The sequence below is a fragment of the Pristis pectinata genome, chromosome 26 (genome assembly GCF_009764475.1).
Source record: "Pristis pectinata isolate sPriPec2 chromosome 26, sPriPec2.1.pri, whole genome shotgun sequence".
Taxonomy (NCBI): Eukaryota; Metazoa; Chordata; class Chondrichthyes; order Rhinopristiformes; family Pristidae; genus Pristis; species Pristis pectinata.
In genome coordinates, this window is record NC_067430.1 from 31,936,174 (window position 1) to 31,949,943 (window position 13,770).

Consider the following 13,770-nt stretch of genomic DNA (forward strand, 5'->3'; position numbering starts at 1 on the left):
ATCCACCTCCCTCACCTCTAAGTCAGAAGGGCGCAGTGTCTAGGCCCAGTGAAGGGACTTGGGCCTCCAGTGCAGTACCAAGGGAGTGCTGCTCTTTTGGAGGCACTGACTTTTAAATGACCCCAGAGCAGGCTACGACAAGCTGCGGAGGATACCATTCTCAGTAACACAAAAAGACGCATTTCACTGTGTGTTTCGATGTACAGGTGACTAATAAATATCTTATTTATCTCATCTTCTGTCAGGCCAATATTTATTCCTGAGCCAACACGCTAAAACAGATTATCTGATCATTATCTGTTGGAGCTTGCTGTGAAGATTGGCTATACTTCAGAAGAACTTTATTGTCCGTGGGGAGAAAAGACTGTGGGAAAACCAGCAGTGTCCTGGCACAAAGTCGCTTAACTGATATTCCAATAATCTCCTCACCAATCTCTGGGGACTAGTATCTAAACTGGGAGAGCTGTTCCGCAGATTGGTCAAGAGACATCCTGACACCGGCATACTTACAGACAACCTGCCAGCCTCCTCCATCCCTCTGTCTGTAAATACGTCCCTCCCCCCACTAGACAGTGCTCTACTGTGGGAAGGAGTGACCTGGGACTCCTTAATGTTGGCTCCAGATCCCATGAGATCTGAGGTCATCAGGTCAAACCTGGCCAGGGAAATCTAATTCTCATCTACCGTCCTCCCTCAGCTGACAATCCAGTGCTTCGTCACGTTGAACAACCTTGGAAGAAGCTCAGAGTAATGAGGGCACAGGCAGCTAATTGCTCAGAGGCAGACAGTAAATACCAGCCCTGCCAGTGATGCCAATGTCCTGTGATCAAATAAAAATTAAACAATGTCTCATCTTCATGCTAAGGACACTTTCCATTGTGCTGTGTGACACTACCATACAACGAATGGGACAGAACACATCTGGCAGCTCAGAGCTGACCCCAGTGCGTCTGCATCTAGAACACTCGTGTACAAGTCTAACCTCACTACCTGAGAAAGGACACATTTTCAATAGAGGGAGTGGTTCAGCAGATCTGTCCCTGGGACAGCAGGTTTGTTGTCCAAGGAGAGATTAAGCACACCAGTCCTAAACTCCTTAGAGCTTAGAAAAATGAGAGGTGATCTCATTGAACCAAACAACATTCCTATGGGGGTTGACAGGCCATGATGTTTAGGATGGTATTTCCAGAGGTCACAGTCTCAAAATAAGTGATGGATCATTCAGGACTATGATGAGGAGAGACTTCTGTCTGGAATGGATGCTGAATCTTTGGAATTCTCCATCCAGGAGAGCCGTAGAGGCTCAGTCACTGAGCATGCTCAGCACAGAGAGCTCACGGTTCCAACCTCTTACAGTTTAGAAATTAAGGGAAGTGAGATATGGGGTTACTGCAGGAAATAAGTTCTGAGCTAGAAAACCAGCCCTGGCAAAGTAGGCATGAGCAGCTGAATGGCTTGCTCCCATTCCAGCTCTTCCATTGATGGATTTACGGCTAGGGACAGCCTAAAGTACTTGAACTTTTCAAAGGTGTGGTTGTTTTCCTTTAGTTTTCACAGAAAAACAAATACAATGTTTAATCTCACAATGCAAATAAAATTCATCCGTTGCCCCAAAGAGAAAAGCCTTAACTCGCTCACCCTTTCCTCATAAGACATGCTCTCCAACCCAGGCAGCATCCTGGTAAATCTCCTCTGCACCCTCTCCAAAGCTTCCACATCCTTCCAATAATGTGGTGACTAGAACTGAACACAATATTCCAAGTGTGGTCTAACCAGAGTCTTACATCACTGCAACATTACCTTTCAGCTTTTGAACTCAGTCTCCTGGCTAATGAAGGTCAGCACACCATACGCCTTCTCAACAACCCTATTAACATGGGCAGCAACTTTGAGGGATCTATGGACTTGGACCCCAAGATCCCTCTGTTCCTCCACACTGCTAAGAATCCTGCCATTAACCTTGTATTCTGCCTTCAAGTTCGTTCTTTCAAAGTGAATCACTTCACACTTCCCTGGATTGACTCCATCTGCCACTTCTCTGCCCAGCTCTGCATCCTGTATAAATCCCATTGTAACCTATGATAACCTTCTACACTATCCACAACACCACCAACCTTCGTGTCATCAGCAAACTTACCAATCCATCCTTCCACTTCCTCATCCAAATCAGTTATAAAAATCACAAAGAGCAGGGGTCTCAGAACAGATCCCTGCGGAACACCACTGGTCACTGACCCCCAGATCAAATAATCCCCTTCTACAACCACCCTCTGCCTTCAGTGGGCAAGCCAATTTTCCTTGGATCCCATACCTCATGACTTTCTGAATGAACCCACCATGGGGAACCTTGTCGAACACCTTGCTAAAATCCATATATGCCACATCCGCCACATTACCTTCATCAATTTGTCTTGTCACTTCCTCAAAAAAAACTCTATTAAGCTCGTGAGGCACAACCTGCCCTTCACAAAGCCATGTTGACTATCCCTAATAACACTATGCTTCTTCAAATGCTCATAAATCTTGTCCCTAAGGATCCTCTCCAATAATTTGCCCACCAATGATGTAAGACTCACCCGTCTATAATTCCCAGGATTATCTCTTTTACCTTTCTTGAACAACAGAACAACATTTGCCATCCTCCAATCCTCCGGTACCACTCCTGTGGCCAGGGAGGACTCAAAGATCATCACTAACACTCCAGCAATCTCTTCCCCTGCTTCCCATAGTAACCTGGGGTATATCCTGTCTGACCCCGGGGACTTATCTATCCTAATGCTTTTTAGTAGCTCCAACACTGCTTCTTTCTTAACCTTGACATGCTCCAAACACATTTGCCCATTCTACACTAACCTCACATCCGTCTAAGTCCCTCTCCCTGGTGAACACTGAAGCAAAATAGGACCTCCCCTACCTCCTTCGCCTCCAGGCACATTATTCCCCCCTTATCCCTGAGCGATCCTACCCTCATCCTAGTCATTCTCTTGTTCCTCACATGTGTAGAACGCCTTAAGGTTTTCCTTAACCCTACTTGCCAAGGCCTTCTCATGTCCCCTTCGAGCTCTCCTAAGTCCCTTCTTAAGCTCCTTCCTGGCTACCTTATAATTCTCAAGAGCCCTATCTGATTTTTGCTTCCTAAACCTTAAATATGCTTCCTTCTTCCTCTTGACTAAACCTTCCACCTCTCGTTAACCATGGTTCCTTCACCCTACCATCTTTTCCTTGTCTCAGCGGGACAAAACTATCTAGAAACCCATGCAAGTGGTCCCTAAACAACCTCCACATTTCTGCGGTGCATTTACCAGAGAACATCTGTTCCCAGTTTATGCTCCCAAGTTCTTGCCTAATACCATCATAGTTTTCCCTCCCCCAATTAAATACTTTCCCATAATGTCTGCTCCTTTGTCCATGGCTATGCTAAAGGTCAGGGAGTTGTGGTTACTATCCCCGAAATGCTCGCCCACTGAAAGATCTTTCACCTGACCAGGTTCATTGCCTAGTACCAGATCCAGCATGGCCTCTCCTCTAGTCGGCCTGCCTACATACTGTGTCAGGCATCCTTCTTGTACATACCTAACAAATTCTGCGCCATCTAAACCTTTTGCACTAAGGTGATGACGATCAATATAGGGAAGCTGAAGTCATCCATGACAACAACCCTGTTATTTTTGCACCTTTCCAAAATTTGCCTAATTATCTGCTCCTCAGTGATCCGATGGCTATTTGGGGGCCTATAGAATACTCTTAATGGAGTGATTGCTCCCTTCCTGTTTCTGATCTCCACACACACTGATTCAATAGACAATCCTTCTACGATGTACTCCCTTCCTACAGCTGTCATATTATCTCTGATTAACAATGCCACCCACCCCACCCCTTTTACTCCCTTCCCTATTCCTCTTGAAACATCTAAACTCCGGAACCTCAAGCAGCCAGTCCTGCCCTTGCGACAGCCAAGTCTCTGTAATGGCCACATCACCATAATTCCATGTACTGATTCACAATCTGAGTTCATCATCCTTATTCTTAACACTTCTCACTTTAAGGTAAACACATTTCAACCCATCTAACTGACTGCATTTATGCCCCATCCCCTGCCTATCCTTCCTCACCTTCTCTGTACACATCGCATCTACTTCTGCACCAACTGATCCATCTTCTAATCTGACACTCTGGATCCCATCCCCCTGCCAACCTAGTTTAAACCCTCCCCAACTGCTCCAGCAAACCGGCCCACAAGGACATTGGTCCCCCTCCAGTTCAGGTGTAACTCGTCCCTTTTTTACAGGTCATACCTTCCCCAGAAGAGATCCCATTGATCCACAAATTCAAACCCCTGCCCCTGCACCACCACTCTTCGGCCACTCATTAGTCTGCCTATCTTCTTATTCTTTCCCTCCTGGTACATGGCACAGGCAGCAATCCCGAGATTACTACCCTTGAGGTCCTGCTTTTTAGCTTCCTTCCTCACTCCCAATATTTGCTCTTCAGGACCTCATCCCTTTTCCTATCTATGTCGTTGGTGCCAATGTGCACCACGACTTCTGGCTCCTCCCCCTCCCCCTTAAGAATGCTGTGCACTCGATCCAAGACGTCCCTGGTCCTGATACCTGGGAGGCTACTTACCATCCGTGAGTCTTGTTCTTGTCCACAGAATCTCCTGTCTGTCCCCCTAACCAATAAATCCTCTATCGCAATCCTCTTCCCCATCCCCCCCCCCCCCACTTTCCTTCTGAGCCATATAGCCAGACTCTGCGCCAGAGACCCGGCTGCTGTGGCTCTCCACCACTGATGTACTTGTTATCAAAGGAAACAGGGTATCCTGTACTGACTCCCCATTCCTTCTCCCTTCCCTAACGGTCACCCAACTACCTACATCCCACACCCTAAATGTAACTGCCTCCTGGTAACTCCTGTCTATCATCTCCTCAGCTTCCCGAACGATCCAGAGTTCATCCAGCTGCAGCTCCAGCTCCCTAAAGCGGTCTGTAAGGAGCTGCAGCTGGAGGCACTTCCTGCAGGTGTAGTCCTCAGGGACACTGGAGGTCTCCCTGACTTCCCACATCCTACAGGAGGAGCAGACTCCTGCCCTGACTGCCATTCCCACTCTTCTATACAAAGAAAATTACAAATAATAGCAAAGGAAAGAGAACCTACCAGAAACCTCCGCTCACCTACTCTGCCTCTTCACTCCGAAGCCTCTTTAGCCAAAGCCTCAGCTCCCCACTCTAACACTGTCCACTCACACAATGGCCACTCTGCTTGACCCCAACTTCTTTTTACTGGCTAATTAGCTAATCAACAGGCCTATCAACTCACCACAGCAACAAGAACAATGGGCCAACCTTTTCAAACTGCTTCCTGCTCTCATTCTAGTGCTCGCGGTACTTACCACGGCAACGAGACTTCCCGCTCCCGTACTACTCACCACAGCAAACAAAAAGGCACATGGATGAAAGGAAAATAGAGGGTTATGGGAGGTGAAGTAGGGAGGGGGATAGATTGAATGGAGTAAGGTTTATATAGGTATTGTTCTACGTTTGATGGGAAGGTGATCCACAGTGCACAGCTCCAGAAATTGACGCTAATCTTAATTAAAGCAATTACCTAGCATTCCTTTGTCAACATTTGGATGAAAACATTAACCTTAAACACATCACACTGCATTAAAGTAGAAAGGAGATACACAAGGTACAATAAAACAGCCATGCACTTGAATTATGCTCAGCAGTTTCTGTAATTTGCTAACGGTGCTGAGACTGAATGGACCATACCTACGCCAATGAGCTGTATCACTGAGATGGCAACATCCTCCTGCTTTGTATGAGTCCTTTCAGTTTCGTTCTCACGTACGATACTTGCAACATTGGCACCTAACACGGTCAGCAGAGACAGGATTGCCACAAAGATGTAGATCTTCTCTGACCAGGAGAGTTCTGAACATTGCTTGATCTAAGAGATGAGATGAGATAAAGTTTTAGAAATTAAGTGATCTTTTTGATGCAATAGAGTTGTCCTCTCCTGTAAAAAGGGGTTAAAACTCCAGTAAAATGATACAAGCCAAATTGACTCTGAGACTAACACCATGACAGATGGAAGGAAGTCCCGAAGATCCTTAAATTAAAAAAAACTGTTACTGTCAGGAGATTTATTGAGACTTATTTGTGGTACTTGGCACAGGGTTGGTCTCTCATTTCAAGGCAGTGCAGAGAAGATTCCTGACTGATTCCTGGGATGGGGAGATTGTCCAATGTTCAGCACTGAGTAGGATTGGTCTCTGCTCAGTAGAATTGAGAATAGTAAGAGGTGATCTCATTGAAACATGTGAGATTCTGATATACACAAGAGATTGCAGATGGTGGAATCTCAAGCAACAATCTGCTGGAGGAACTCAGAGGGTCGAGCAGCATCTGTGGGGCAGAAAGAATTATCAACGTTTCGGGTCGAAATGCTGCATCAGGAGATTCTGAGAGATTGTTTCCATTGGCTGGAGGGTCTTGATCCTGTGGGTATTGACCCAGTAGAGGGGTCAGCTGTGAGGACATTCTTTTCATTGTGAAGGTTGAGTTTTTGGAGTTTGTTGCCCTGCAGAATGTGCAGTTTACTGACAGATTTTAGTTTCCATTTTTGAGGATTTAGGCCTTGAGGCCAAGGCCAGCACTTACTGCTCATCTCTAATTGCCTTTGAAGGGCGATGGTGAGTGACCTTCTTGAACTGGGACAGTCCTTGTGGTGAAGAGGCTCCTATGTTGTTGGGAAGAGATTTACTGCCAGTGACAATGAAGAAACAGTGATACATTTCCAAGTCAGGCCGGTGTGTAACCTGGAGAGGAACCAGCAGGTGGTGGTGTTTCACGCACCTGAAGCCCCTGTGGAGGTTTGAGCAATACTCCCAGAGTGGTCCAGACTGCAGCCACTGTGTGCTGGTGGTGGAGGGATGGAGCACAAACAACATAATGGGTTGCTTTGCGAGGCAAATGGGAGATGTTGGAGCCATGCTCAACCAGGCAGGTGGAGAGTACTCCATCACAGTGATACACCGGGCAAAAAGGTCGGCACAGACGTGGTGGGCTGAAGGCCCTGTTTCTGTGCTGAACATCTCTATGACGGTCCTGACACACACTGCGGATGGAGGAAAGGCTTTGGGGTGTCACGAGGTGAGTCTCTGCAAGCTATGGGCTTCTCCACTCAGGAATGAAAGGAAACTGGGAATTGAATGGGAAAGTGAATTTGAAGACAAGGATCGACCGTGATCTTGTTGAATGACAGACAAGGCTCAGGGCCAAGTGACCAACCCCGGATCCTATTTCTTATGTTATTAACCGTGGTACAATGCATTTATGGAAAGACTACATTAATACTTGAAGGGAACCGTTCCAGGCACAGAGGCTTGTTTGAAGTTCATACTGTTCCAATTGTTAAAAACATAAATGGCACAAACCCAGAGACCAAGAGCTCAAGCAGCCAATGGGTCCTCAGTGGAAAAGGTATCAACTGGAGGGATCTGGAATTTCAGGATCCAAACTTTCTTTAAACCTGCAGCAAAACCTCGGGAATGGGCTGGTGCTGCAGCTGAGAGCCGTACCACAAAAGTTCCAGGCAACGGCCATCTCCAGTAGGAAGGTGTCTGATCACCAACCCCTGACGTTCAACAACATTACCATTGCTGAGTCCCCCACTGACAACACCTTGGGGTTGGGGGGTATCATTGACCAGGCACTCAGCTGGATCTGCCACATAAATACCGTGGCCACAAGAACAGGTCAGGGGCTGGGTATCCTGCAGTGACTCACCTCGTGACACCCCAAAGCCTTTCCCCCATCCACAAAGCACGTCAGCAGTGTCATGGTGATGTACAGCACAGAAACAGTCCCTTAAGCCAATGGATGTCTGCAAGCCCAGATCGCTACATCATTGGACTGAAAGTGTTGACCATGGCACCAGAGTCACAAACAGCACCAACACAGTCTACTTACTGGACCGCATGGCGTTGGTACAAGCTCCCTGTGCCGTGGCTTCAGGTTCGGTAACAAGCACTCCCGTTCCTCACTAGAACCAGACTCCATGTTGCAGCTTTAAACAGGAAAATTCCACAAAACCAACAGTTATCAAATGGTTACAAAACACCCCACTGTTCTGAAAAGATTTGCTCCAAAATTGATTTGTAATGCATGAGCAGTATGAAATGTCCCCTGTGTATTGAAAGACAATCTTAAATGAAAGTGGCTCAATACAAATGAAACTCTTGGCAAATAAAAGCTAATTACAATTCTTCCGTTCCCTGTGCTTACAAATCCCACGTGACTGAGCAACAAGAGCTACCTGACGTCACCCAAAAGCAGCAGAGGATAAAGGTGGGTGTGTGCTCTCATTATACCAGCTCCTCCATCAGTTATTTATGAAACTGGTCCTTCACATTCGCTTCACTGGTTTCCCCAAACCACCAACCGCATTTCAACCACCCACAGTGTTTCATCTTAACCTCTAGCAGATGAACTATCCCAGACAGTTTTCACCCTCTGAGTGAAGATTTCCTTGTTTATGGGTTTTGCCTCTGTGCCCTTTCAGGACTTATCCTTAAGTGTTTTCTAAGAGCTTTTAGGATGCTTCTCTGTGATTTTTGGTCATCCTGCCTTCTCCCATCAGCGGACAACTAGAATCAGAGCACCTATCACAGCCTGACTTGTGAGCTTTATCTCTTCCCTTTGCGTCTCCCTGCCCTGTTTATAAATGCCTGGACTTCACTGTTGTTCTACTTGTCTCTCCCCCACAAAACGCACCCCCCCCCCCCGATCCTTTGAAGATTTGTGGAAAATCAAACAAAAATGCAGATTCTGAAAATCTGAAGTAAAAACAGAAAATGCTGGAAATACTCAGAAGGTCAAGCAGCATCTGTGGAGAGAGGTACAGAGTTAGCCTTTCAGGACAAGTAAAAGTTAGAAAACAGGCAGAGAAGAAGAGTCAGAGAGAACAGAGGGAATGTTAGGGTGGGTCAGAAAAGACTGGAAGATGGAAATGAGGGTGGCAGAGGCTTGCTGAGTGGGGCTGATCTGACTGGAAGAGATTAAACAGGAGGAATAGAGGAATAGGAGAGGAATGGGAAAACAATGCTGGAACAAAATGCTGCCGTTGCTGGATATCTGAGATAAAAAGGAACACTGGGAATATCCAGCTGGTCAGACAGCATCTATGGAAAGAGACCTGTCATCAGAACTGGCCAGGTATGATACAAAAATAGAACGACTGGTTGTCTGAAATGGTTTGGAGTCTGTGACTATGCAGTTTCCACCAGGTACCATTTCCTCCCACATCACAAAGACTTGCTGGTCGGTTAATTAGCTGCTGTAAATGACCCCTAATATGGATAAATGGCAAAAGAATTAAATAGGAATGGATGAGAGAGAATACATTGTGGTCTACAAAAGGAATGGGAGTGATGGGGTTACTCCACTGGGAGCTAGTATCAACCTGATGGACTGAATGGCCTCTTTCTGTGCTGTAACAAGTGCTGGAGTGACCAGGCTGTCCAGGCTGCCCCAGGACATCACAGTGCAAGTCCTCCCGCAATGCCCCAGAAGGAGTGGTGCTCAAAGACTGGATGACAGTACACACCCCAATGTGGAGATTGGCTGAAAAAAAACAGTATCATGTGAGTGCGAGTGGTAAATGGTGTTTCCTGATAGCTAGCTACAGGTACAGTGTTCCCCGGCCTCAGTATCCAGAACCGGTCAGAGCAGTCACAGTCTCAGAATAAGGGGTCACCCGTTTAAGACAGAGATGAGAACAGATTTCTTCACCCAGAGTGTGGTGAATCTGTGGAATTCTCTACCCAGAAGAGCTGTTAAGGAGAATGTTGAAGAGAGAGGTCCGTGGGTTTTCTGATATTAACAGAATCAAGGGATGAGTGCAGGGAAAGATCAGCCACGGGCTCACTAAACGGGCTACTCTTGGTTCTATTGTACATTCCCAACATCTTATTGATATTTCCTTGATAACGGTGTCAGACCATCAACAAATAGGGATTCCCAGGAAAACTGTGTTAATAGAACATAGAACAGTACAGCACAGTACAGACCCTTCAGCCCACAATGTTGTGCTGACCTATATAAACCTACTCCAGAATCAATCTAATCCTTCCCTCCTACACAGCACCCATAACCCTCCATTTTTCTTACATCCATGTGCCTATCTCGGAGTCTCTTAAATATCCCTGTTGTATCAGCCCCTACCACCACCCCTGGCAGTGTGTTCCAGGCACCCACAACTCTCTGTGTAAAAACCTACCTCTGACATCTCCCCTAAACTTTCCTGCACTAACCTTAAACGGACGTCCTCTGGTATTGGCCATTGCTGCCCTGGGGAAAAGGTGCTGGCTGTCCACTCTATCTGTCCCTCATAACCTTATACACCTCTATCAAGTCGCCTCTCATCCTCCGTTGCTCCAAAGAGAAAAACCCTAGCTCTCTCAACCTATCCTCACAAGACATGCTCTCCAATCAAGGCAGCATCCTGGTAAATCTCCTCTGCACCTTCTCCAAAGCTTCCACATCCTTCCTATAATGAGGTGACCAGAAATGAACACAATACTCCAAGTGTGGTCTAACCAGAGTTCTACAGAGCTGCAACATCACCTCGCGGCCCTTGAACTCAATCCCCCAACTAGTGAAGGCCAACACTCCATACGCCTTCTTAACAACCCTATCGACCTGCACGGCAACCCTGAGGGATCTATGGACGTGGACCCCTAGATCCCTCTGATCCTCCACACTGCTAAGAGTCCTGCCATTAACCTTGTATTCTGCCTTCAAATTCGATCTTCCAAAGTGAATCACTTCACACTTTTCCAGATTTAACTGCAATGTTTTCAGGGATGGGGTGACATCCCACCCCACCCCTGAATCCACGGTGATCACTGGTACAAGAAGGGAGTGCTGTCAGTGGCTGCACTCGTCCCTCTGACCAGCCGTGTGCACCCCGAGGTGTCCTTGGTTGCCGGTCACTCGCCGCGGGACCGACCGGTCGCTCTCGGGGAGAGGGCGGGTTGTGGACCCGCGGCCCCGCGGCCCCAGGCTCAGCACGTCCGTTGTGGGGAGAGCCCGACCCGGGGCTACGGACCGAGGGAACCCCCCAGCCTCCCGTGGCCCGTCCCAGCGATCCCGCTTCCCCTCCCCTGGCCCCCCCATCCCCTCCCACCTCAGCTCAGCTCACCGGCCCTCCCTCCCCCCACCCCGCTCCCTCTTCCCCCCCCCCACCCCGCTCCCTCTTTCCCCCCCCCCCCACCCCGCTCCCTCTTTCCCCCCCCACCCCGCTCCCTCTTCCCTCCCCCACCCCGCTCCCTCTTCCCCCCCCACCCGCTCCCTCTTCCCCCCCCCACCCCTCCCCCCCCCCCCCCGCTCCCTCTTCCCCCCCCCCACCCCGCTCCCTCTTCCCCCCCCCCCACCAGACCCCCGGCTCCCCCCGCTTCCGCGGCCCGTCCCAGCCTCAGCGCTCCCCTCCCTCCCCGTCCCACCCCACCGGACGCCCCCCCTCCCTCTCTCTCCACCGTCCCGTCCCCACCGGACCCCGCTCCCACCTCCGGCCGCCGGACCCGCCGCGGCTCCGCCCCAAACTTCCGCACGGAGCGGCTGCGCTGCGTCACTTCCACCCCACCCCCGGCGCTCCCTCACTGCTCCCCATCAGCGCGGCGCTCCCTCAGTACCGCCCCTCCCACGGTGCGGCGCTCCCTCACTGCTCCCCATCAGCGCGGCGCTCCCTCAGTACCGCCCCTCCCACGGTGCGGCGCTCCCTCGCTGCTCCCCATCAGCGCGGCGCTCCCTCAGTACCGCCCCTCCCACGGTGCGGCGCTCCCTCGCTGCTCCCCATCAGCGCGGCGCTCCCTCAGTACCGCCCCTCCCACGGTGCGGCGCTCCCTCGCTGCTCCCCATCAGGGCGACGCTCCCTCAGTACCGCCCCTCCCACGGTGCGGCGCTCCCTCACTGCTCCCCATCAGGGCGACGCTCCCTCAGTACCGCCCCTCCCACAGTGCGGCGCTCCCTCACCGCCCCTCCCACAGGGCAGAGATGGTCCATTGTTACTGAGACAGGACTCGGGGAGTATCCTTAGTCTTAAACACTGACGGCTGGTCCGAGATCCTTCCAGAAGAGGATCCTCTCTATACCCACCCCTCTGGATCTAACATATCTTGATGAGGATCATCACCTCCCCCCCCCCCCGCTTTATAAACTCCAATGGATACAAGTCCGGCCTTTCCCAGAAGACACACATTTCAGATGAAGTCTAGTAAACCTGCCCTGACTGCTTCCAACGCATTAACACACCTCCGTAAATGAGGAGACCGATACTGTCCAGAGTACCAGCCGTCCAGGGTAATGAACGGGCTCCGTTTTTACAGACATCCTTAAGTCGATTTTGTCCATAAATCGGACGGAAAATACACAAAAATCACTCGATATGGTAACCAGTGCTCCAGAGTGTGGTAATGAGCGCATCAAAAACACATCAGACTGATAAGAAAGAACATTTACTGGAAGTGGAGAGAGAGAGGAAACTAGTTCTGCCATTCAGTGGAAAGAATGTATGTACGTAGGTCGGACTTTTGATTTTAATTATATTATGGGAGGTTGCTCATATGTAGGGGTGTCTGTGCCTCTACTCCAGATGTATCTCACCAGTGTCCTGTATAACTGAAACATAACTTCCCTACTTTTGAGTTCAAATCCCTGCAATAAACAACAACATTCTGCTAGTTTTTGTGAATCATGCACCAGGTCACTGAGATACCTCTGTATCTCACAGCTTTGAAATCTCTCGTCATTTAGATAATATGTATTCCCTTTTTAAAAACTTTTCCTGCCAAAGTGGCAATTTCACATTCTCCAACTTTATATTCCATTTGCCAGATCTTTGCTCATTCCCTGAACCTATCTCCCCACTGTCGCTCTCCACAACATACTTTGCTACCTACCTCTGCATCAGCAGCAAACTTTGCACCCAGACCCGAGTTGCCTCCATCTGTTTATGACCTGATGCCCCAACAAGAATCCCTGTGGCACATCTTGCCATTATCAATTTGATTTCACCATTTTGAAGAAGACCAGGAGTTTATCCCTCCTGTCCGCCCAATATCTTCCTTCAGTCAATGTAACAAGATTAATCTGACAACTGAGCAACTGATTCGATGTGAATTCTCTCTCCACAGATGCTGCCTGACCTACAGAGGTTCTCCAGCATTTTCTGTTTTCATCACAATACCATAGTGCTCTCTGTGGGAGCTTGCTGTGAACAAATTGGCTGTTGCATTAACTGCACTGAATTGATTGAACTTTTCAGTGAGGGTAATGCTATTGATGCAGCTCAGATGGACTTCAGTAGCGTCTTTGACAAGGTCCCACAATGGAGATCGGACCAAAGGTTACTGCTCAAGGGATCCAGACCAAGTTGGCCTGGGAGTAGGAGGCCGAGGGTGATGGTGGAGGGTTGTTTTGTGACTGAGAAGTCCGTGACCAGTGGTGTACCGCAGGAATCAGTGCTGGAACCCGTGATATTTCATCCTTATGTTAACATTCTGGATGTGAATGTGGACAGTATGATTTGTAAGTTTGTAATTAACACAAAAATTGGTGGTGGTGTTGATAGGAGGGTCTTTGTCTACAGAGTGGTATTGATGAGTTGGTAAAATGAGCAGGGTGAGCACAGATGAAATTTAATCTGAAAATGAGAGGTGATGCATTTTGGACGAGTGACAAGGGTAGTGACAAGTGACGAGTGACC

At 48.8% G+C, this 13,770-nt stretch overlaps 1 protein-coding gene across 1 annotated transcript in view; it reads right to left on the minus strand.

The window, feature by feature from the left end:
* Nucleotides 1-11,631, minus strand: part of LOC127583271 (uncharacterized) — a 41,200-nt gene extending 29,569 nt beyond the window's left edge. The window contains exons 1-3 of the mRNA XM_052039047.1: nt 11,573-11,631; nt 7,977-8,073; nt 5,775-5,952 (exon numbers count right to left, since the gene is read on the minus strand). Coding sequence (XP_051895007.1) covers nt 5,775-5,952; nt 7,977-8,066 — 268 coding nt within the window. The 5' untranslated portion in view covers nt 8,067-8,073; nt 11,573-11,631. The remainder of the gene's footprint in view (nt 1-5,774; nt 5,953-7,976; nt 8,074-11,572) is intronic.
* Between the last annotated feature and the right edge of the window lie 2,139 nt (nt 11,632-13,770).